The 7,849-nt window shown below is 44.8% G+C and overlaps 1 protein-coding gene across 8 annotated transcripts in view; it reads left to right on the top strand.

Moving 5' to 3' along the window:
• fam13b (family with sequence similarity 13 member B) overlaps positions 1 to 6,586 on the top strand; it is a 47,427-nt gene extending 40,841 nt beyond the window's left edge. For 2 of the 8 annotated variants that reach the window (XM_061787301.1, XM_061787303.1), the window contains 7 exons: positions 96 to 236; positions 1,275 to 1,480; positions 1,551 to 1,634; positions 4,080 to 4,178; positions 4,478 to 4,845; positions 4,929 to 5,030; positions 5,626 to 6,586. In XM_061787301.1, coding sequence (XP_061643285.1) covers positions 96 to 236; positions 1,275 to 1,480; positions 1,551 to 1,634; positions 4,080 to 4,178; positions 4,478 to 4,845; positions 4,929 to 5,030; positions 5,626 to 5,767 — 1,142 coding nt within the window. In that variant the 3' untranslated portion in view covers positions 5,768 to 6,586. Of the gene's footprint in view, positions 1 to 95; positions 237 to 1,274; positions 1,481 to 1,550; positions 1,635 to 4,079; positions 4,179 to 4,477; positions 4,846 to 4,928; positions 5,031 to 5,615 lie in introns of all 8 variants that reach the window. The other 6 variants (XM_061787302.1, XM_061787304.1, XM_061787308.1 and 3 more) reach the window with 6 other exon arrangements.
• The last annotated feature ends 1,263 nt before the right edge of the window (positions 6,587 to 7,849 follow it).

A 7,849-nucleotide genomic window follows, 5' to 3' on the forward strand; every position in this document is an offset into this window, starting at 1 on the left:
CCAAACCCCCCACCCCGCATATGTCTTGTGAATAACCCGAGAACCCGCTCTCCGCTTTCCTCCCTCTCTCGCCCCCGACTGGCCGGCCGACCCAGGACGCCAGCACCACCTTTTTCCCAGGAGCACGCTGAGGCACCAGGCTGTGCTCCAGTCACACAGGCGCCACCCCGCGCCGCCCGCCCCCTCGCCCCCCTCACATTGCGCACTCGCCCCCCACTCGGGCCCGTGTCACCTCAGTAAGTAGCAGCGCGCCAGTAAGTAGACGCGTCCACTGTCAGGTGGCGCTGTGAGAGCATCCCGCTTCCTTCATGTGGACACGTGCTCTGTGTGTGTGTGTGTGTGTGTGTGCGTGCGTGCGTGTGTGTGTGCGTAACATGTTGTCATGTGTGTGATATCAGCCAAGCTGTAGAGCTCGTTAGTGAGGTGGGTTTTATTTATTTTCTGCCCAGATGTGTTTACACAGCAGTACAACATTGATGTAACTCATCAGAAGCGCAATATTTTCACATTACAGTGATGAGGTTCAACAAAAGTTACGGTTTCCAGTTACGGTATATAAATATATATATATATATATATATATATGTTTATATATAATAGTTAAAAGATATGTGCCCGGGTCATGTCCTAACATTATTTTATGTATTTCATGTCTGATTTTAACAGGTTTGAAGCCAAAAAGAATCCTAAAAACTTCATCCTCCCCAAAGCGCACAATGGCTTTTAAGTTTCTTAAAATGTATTTTTTGAAATACATATTTATAAAAGAACATGAATCAAATTTGGGTTTCACGTCACGATTAGGGTTTTAAATTCAGGTTGGGGTTTCAAGTTATTATCAAACAAGAGTTAGGGTTTTCTAATAGGGTTTCAAACAAAAGTTAGGGTTTCAAAGATAAGTTTCCAACAAAGGTTTGGGTTTCAAGCAAAAGTTAAGGTTTCAAAATAAGGTGTCAAACAAGGGGCAGGGTTTCAAATTTGGGTTTGAAGTGTAAGTTAGGATTTTAAACAAGGGTTATCGTTCCAAAGTAGTTAGCGTCAAAGTAGGGTTTCAAGCCATCACAATATCAGAATATTTTGCCATACCTGTATCAAATGCAACTTTCAATGTTACCGAGTCACGCGTTAGTGTGTGTATTCAGTGTGTGTTTGTGTGTGAGACACTGTCGTGTGCTGCATGATTGTGCGACAAGTTGCCATTGACTCGTTCTTCATCTTTGGTTGTCGTCAACGCAACCTCAGCGGTCGTTTACCTCTGACCGTTTTCCGCGCAGACGCCAAACATCGCGCCGAGAGCGAGCTGGGCCCCCAGACTCGCCCTCGCAGCAACACGCTTCCCAAGAGCTTCGGCTCCACGCTGGAGCAGACGGCGTCCCGCCAGGCCGCCGTGCCGCAGCCCACCCGCGAGGAGACCCTGGAGCTCATCCAGCGACGCGTGACCGGCAAGCGGCAGGAGGACGGCTGGCCCGACGACATCAAGGTGAGACGCGCGGTAGCGCTAGCCTAGCGTGGCTTGATGTCGTGACGCCGTTGTTTGGTGCTCTCGGCAGAAGATGACAAAAGAGCAGCTGTCCTGCGAGAAGACCGTCCTCCAGAAGAACTTGCTGCACTACGAGGGCCTGCACGGGCGACCGGTCAGTTGCCATGCACACTTGCTGCTCCTCACAAGTCGCTATGACGACGAGTCCTCTGACATGTTAACCTTAACACTGCACCTAAATAGGTACGTCGCAATCAATTAGAACAGTGGCAAAAGCTTAATTTAGTTAGTTCAATTTTTGAAAAGTGAAACATTTTTTTTTTTTTTTTTTATATGTATAATTTTGATGATCATAGCTGAGCGCAAATCGAAACCCCTAATTCGCCATCCCTAGAAACGAGAATATTACCTAACAAACAGGAAACCACGAAAATGATTTTTAATGTTGAAATTAGGAATTTGCCCTCTGAAAAGTATTTCCCAAATGTTTCATAAATCTATATCGTGTATGAATATTCGGCAATATTCTGATTTATTGAGCTGTACGTGTATGGGAAAAATGCACTAAAAAGTTAAATACAACTGAACTGTACTTGTGCAGTGATTCTTTTGCGTATCAGAGATTTATTGAAATGGGACTATTACTGTTGTTGATAACAGCGGTTGTTGTGCCCATTGTTCTCTCATCCCTATTGACTTGAGTTAGTGTTGCATATTGATATTTATTTGTTCCCTACCAGGTTAAATTATCGTTGATGAATGTGAGAAATTATTAACGGCTCTTACGTTCACGCCGCTCTCTGCTGCCCGTTGCCAGGCAACCCGGAAACACTCTGAACGGACTACACAATTTCCCATAATGAAAACGAGCCATGTTAACAGCTCAATTTGAATTAGCAGACCGAATCCGGATGGAATTTTATTTGGGTTTTATTGGGGTGGAATATTCCTGCTCCCAAACTGATCAGAATGACATTTTCGTCACGTAAACAAACTGAATCCGAATGTGTCGGGTTGCGCTCTGACTGCGCCTGCTGTCTAAATGTGCGGCGATGTCGTCGTTTACGCAAGCAATATGGCGGAGCTCTTATTTTACAGGGCTCTGGTGTTTATCAAGCGTTTTTCTTTTTTTAATCAACGTATAAAAACAATCCCAACTACTGTGCTAAATAGACGACGGGCCTCCAGCTTGATAAATGACGTGACATTTCCGACGATGTGCGCATAAATGCACTCAATCGGAACAGACACACCTGAAGTAATTGCTTTGAGTGGCAACAACTGACTATAAACCAGATTTGAAAAGGATTGTTGAGGGCAAGGAATGCCAGAACTCCCACTAAGCGACACGCATGGTAAGAGAAATAATGCTGTTGGAAATGATTACATTTTTGTCAGACTGTCCGCAAAAAGGGTTCATGGCTGAAAATGAGTCATGACTGGCCTCAGGGTTAGGGTTAGATCTGTGGGAGTCCAATTTTGACATTTTCTCACTATCATGTTAATGCGTGACATTTAGAGTAAATCTGGCAGATCAGAGCCCCCCCCCCCCCCCAAAAAAAAACAAAACAAGGAATTACTGGAAATCTCCGATCGCACCCTGTGTGGCTCTTTGTTGTAACACAGTAAAAATTGTGGCTCTTAGCTTCTGGCTGGTTGGCCACCCCTGATACAGATGAATACAGTAAACCCTTGTGTTTTGCGGTGGTTATGATCCAGGTACCCCCAGAAGTAAATGAATTCCGCAATATAGCAACACATGATTTAATATATTACTATATACAATTACAAGTTTCATGCGCATTCCATTTTGTGATACTGCACTTTGGAGAGTTGCAGTTATTTTTGGGGTCCACTTGAGGTCGCCATCCACACACACACAACACCAAGCACAAGCCTATTTAGCGTGCCCGGCTGGTGTGACGTGAACAACAGTCAATGATATGGCGTGGGCAGGCGATTTCCTGGGTTAACCATTTACCCTATTCCTCAAAATGGGTACCCAACAGGACTACTGTTGTTGTACAAAAATCAAGCTAAGCATTGCGCTTTACTTCCCATGGATATTGTTCTGTGTGTGTGCGCGCGCATTAGCCATTCGTATTTGTGAATTTATTTCATAAAACGCTGACTGTGGCTTGTCACTTTCCAGACGTTCTATATATTTTCAAGCAATTTTGTGATTTGCCACATGGATGATACTGTACGTAGTAAGGTTTCTTTTTCTGAGCCCGATTGACCTTCTGTGAGTCAGAACGCTGCCACGTTTAATGCAATTAACCTATCAAATGTACTGTTCCAGAGATGTGCACGTAAGTAACTGCACTACACTGACCCTTAAAATATTTTCTTTTTTTTAAATCCAAGATGCACTGAATCCTCAATAAATGAACTGTGCTGTAGCCAGGTGATTACTGTATCATTATTAATCATTACAACAGGTGATTTGCTCCAATTTTTCAAAAGTGTGTATCAAACGTCACGCTGCTTGAAAATGGTTGATGTTCCCCGCCCCACTCGACGTATGCCCAAACGTGTCCTCTTGGCTAAGCACAACCGTTGCGCGTCCTCCTCACTTGCCTCTGACGTGTCGTGGCAGGTGACTCGCGAGGAGCGTCAGGTGGTGAAGCCTCTCTACGAGCGCTACCGGCTGATCAAACAGATGCTCACCCGGGTCGCCATCACACCCGCCGTCACTGTGAGTATGCACGCATTGGCGATATCAGCGTTAGCATCGTTTGCGTCGTGAGCCTCGAAACTATTCGCGTCATCAACATAATTAGCATTACAGTCATAATTGTTGTATTGGCGTTTTTTCAAGCCAGTGTTTGTGTTCAAAGTAGGGTTTCAAGTCTAGAGGTTGGGCTTTCGAGCCTTTGTTATGGCTCAAAGTAGGGTTTCAAGCTAGGCTAGTGTTTCAAGCCATAGTTGCGATTCTTGGCATCTTTGGCATTAGCATAGTAAGCATTAGCAACATTCTCAAGTTGTCGCCCCCAGGTGTCTCCGTCCAGTAAGAGGCGGATCCAAACACTCCAGCCAATCATAGAGGGAGAAACGGCTCACTTCTGGGAAGACATCAAAGAGGAGGAAGAGGAGCGAGCGGCAGGAGACGAAGAAGACGAGCAGCAAGAAAAGAAGGAGGAGGAAGACTACAACGAGGAGGATGAGGACGAGGAGGAGGAGGAGGAGGAGGAGGAGGAGGAAGGAGAGAGCAGCGGAGGTGAGATGCAGAGTTCAGAGGTCATCATGTCCATGGAGACCAGCACCACCGCGGGGGAGGGCGGCTCCATCAGGACCAAGATGGAGGAAGGCTCCGGGAAGATGGCGCTGGACCTCAGGCTGTCCAGCTCCAACGCTTCGTCCATGTGAGGACGCACACGCATGTGCGCACACATCTTCCCCGTGACGGTGACATCACTTCCTGTGTGTGTGTGTGTGTGTATGTTAGGCCAGAGCTGCTGGAACAGCTGTGGAAAGCCAGAGCAGAGAAGAAGAAACTGAGGAAGACCATCAGAGACTTTGAGGAAGAGTTCTATCAGCGGAATGGCAGGTGGGTGTGCCGCATGTTTAGCGGTAGGGTTTAGCACATCCGTGCATATGGTTTCAAATTAAGGTTTTAAACCAGCGTTAGGGTTTCAGGCCAGGATTAGGATTTCAAATTAGGGTGCTATGGTTTCAAATGAGGGTTAGGATTTCAAAGTAAGGTCTCAAGTCACATTGAGCCTTTCAAGCCATGGTGTTCTAACCCAGTAGTAGGGTTTCAAATTACGGTTTCAGAGAATTTGAGGAAGAGTTCCATCAGCGGAACAGCAGGCAGGTGCATCACACATTTATTGGCAGGGTTCCAAAGTGCCGTTTCCATTGAGGGTTCGGACTTGAAAGTAGGGTCTCAAGCTAGGGTTAGGGTTAGGGTTTCAAATTGGCTGTTACAACCCAGTTGTAGGATTTCAAACAAGGTTAAGAACTTGTTACCATAGGAAACGATGTCAATAGAAGCAATCATTATATATTCTCTTCCATCAGTAACCGTACAATCAGAAAGTTGTCATACAAGTGTGTCAAGAAATAATGTTAGCAACTGTTACTTCTAGTCCAACCGTCATTGCTCGAATGATTGCTTCTTCCTCTTGATTAGGAACGTGCAGAAGGAGGACCGCGAGCCCATGCTGGACGAGTACCGAGCCTACAAGAGACTCAAGGCCAAGCTGCGTCTTCTCGAGGTGCTCATCAGCAAACAGGACTCCTCCAAGTCCATATAGACGCGCGCACACAGATCTCACCGTTTGATTGACAGCAGCCTCGACCAGTCACTGCTCCCGCGTAGCATCCAACCAACCCAAGCGGAACTCAGTTGTCACCGGGGCCTCAAAGAGTTGTCGCTCTTGAGGCCTCGTGACTTTTTAGTCGTCCTTTTAACACAAAAATGTTCACGCTCATTTCCTGTCTTTTTTTTGTTTTTGTTTTGATGAACAAAAAAAAAACAAAAAACGTTTTGTTCTTTTCCTCTTAATGTGAGAAACTCCTCCAACCTCGTGATCACGGCGCTGGTGGTTTCCTGCCGGCAGGTCCCTTGAGGAGTTAGTGGAAAGCTAAAAGCCAGCGTTTCAGAGGCAAAGACATGTTTTTGTGACGTCGCGATGTTAAAAAAGAAAAAGAAAAAAAAAAGAAGAAAAACTGTTATTTGCACAGCGTTCTTCAGAATGCAGCCCTATTTGTGTGTTGTCAAGATGAAGCACTACTTCTATACAAATATAAATATATATTGTGTACATAGAACCACGCAAAGGATGAATGTCAGAAATGTTTAAATTATTTCAGTTGCCCTCTCATTGTTTTTGTTTGTTTCATGATTGACTCGCCATGATTGTTTTTAATTGTCTGTGATTTCTCATATCTATGAATTGTTAGTGTGTGACAATTACTTTTTTTATTTACTCAGAAAAGTGTACAAAGCAGATTTAGAATTTGTGTGTGTGTGTGAGATCCTGCTCGTCTTGTGACGTTTCAAAGATTTAAAAGAAAAAAAATCTTGCATGTTACAACATAGCAACAGTGACACAATCTTTTGTTTCTGTTATTTGTGCCATAAAGAAGCAGCAATAATAAGTGTGGATGTCTACACATTTTATTTTATATATAGAAATATATGCACGCACAAACAAGGATACATTTGTACATTTTCACATACATACGTTTACGTGTATACTGTAAACGGAAAAAAAAAAAATAATTCCAGCTCAGGAAAGGGCATTTGTGCTGCATTATTGGTGCCTCATCGCCGTCTAGCGGCCAATATTTTTATAGTTGACAAATACAACCATTACAAAATCTGATGAGGCGAGTTAACGCCCCCTTATTTTTTTTTTTGGCCTCTCCCCCCCCCCCCACCCCCCCCCCCCCCCCCCCCCCGTTTCGGCTGGTCGAAATTATTTGGCTGCACGCTTTCAAAACACTGCACACACTTTAGTTTGATGCATCCCATTACAGATGCACACCCAGATCTCCTTATGAACACATATTTTGCATTACACTTGGTCGAACCGACACAACAAACGCACTAATTTGTACCACGGTGTGCCGGGAAATTCACTCCGGGCGCGCTATCCGCATCCGGGAACCTTCGGTAACCCGGTGCGTTGTTGGATTGTGCCGCTGAGTACGAGCAGAACTGACACATTTAATATGGCGGATATACTGACGTATCCCTGCCAATAGCTAACACGTTCATTAGTAAAGTTCGAGAGAATGAAGCACCGCGTCTCTCGCAAAACTCCGGACGCGGTGAGAGCGTCGGACTGTGTTTGATAAACGCACCCAGACACCGAGGCGATGCTAGGATTGGTCAGACCGCATGACGTCACGACAGGAAGCAGGTTTGGTAACAAAAAAAAACCGCGGAAGCTTTCTTTCGAACGGACGCTGTTCGGAGACACCAACCCTGGGCCGTCACCAACCTTGTTGTTTGACTCAATTTTCGAAGTAATTGTTAAACGTTTCATCTACCAAATCATTGAAGAATCACCTCGACCAGAATAAAAGAACCGGCTCATAGACATTAGAAGGGCCGCGACTTTTCTTTGTTCTCTTTTTCAACCTCGAAGACGGCAAAGCTTATTTAAGGACGTTTAGCACAGTCTAAATGTTAGACTCTAAAACATTAACTGGTTCTTAAAACGTTGAAAAGATGCGGACAATATAACGGACACTAAATTAGCATTTGTTACCCAAATTAAAAATTTGCGACTAGTGACTGACCTACGTCATATGAATGCGACTGTCAGGGTTCCTACGGAAAAGAGGAATTTCATAATCCCACCCCCAAAAAAGTAGGGACATGTAAACTGCTATATGGAAAAATATTCCTGTTTC

Source organism: Phyllopteryx taeniolatus, chromosome 10, assembly GCF_024500385.1.
Source record: "Phyllopteryx taeniolatus isolate TA_2022b chromosome 10, UOR_Ptae_1.2, whole genome shotgun sequence".
NCBI classification, from domain to species: Eukaryota; Metazoa; Chordata; class Actinopteri; order Syngnathiformes; family Syngnathidae; genus Phyllopteryx; species Phyllopteryx taeniolatus.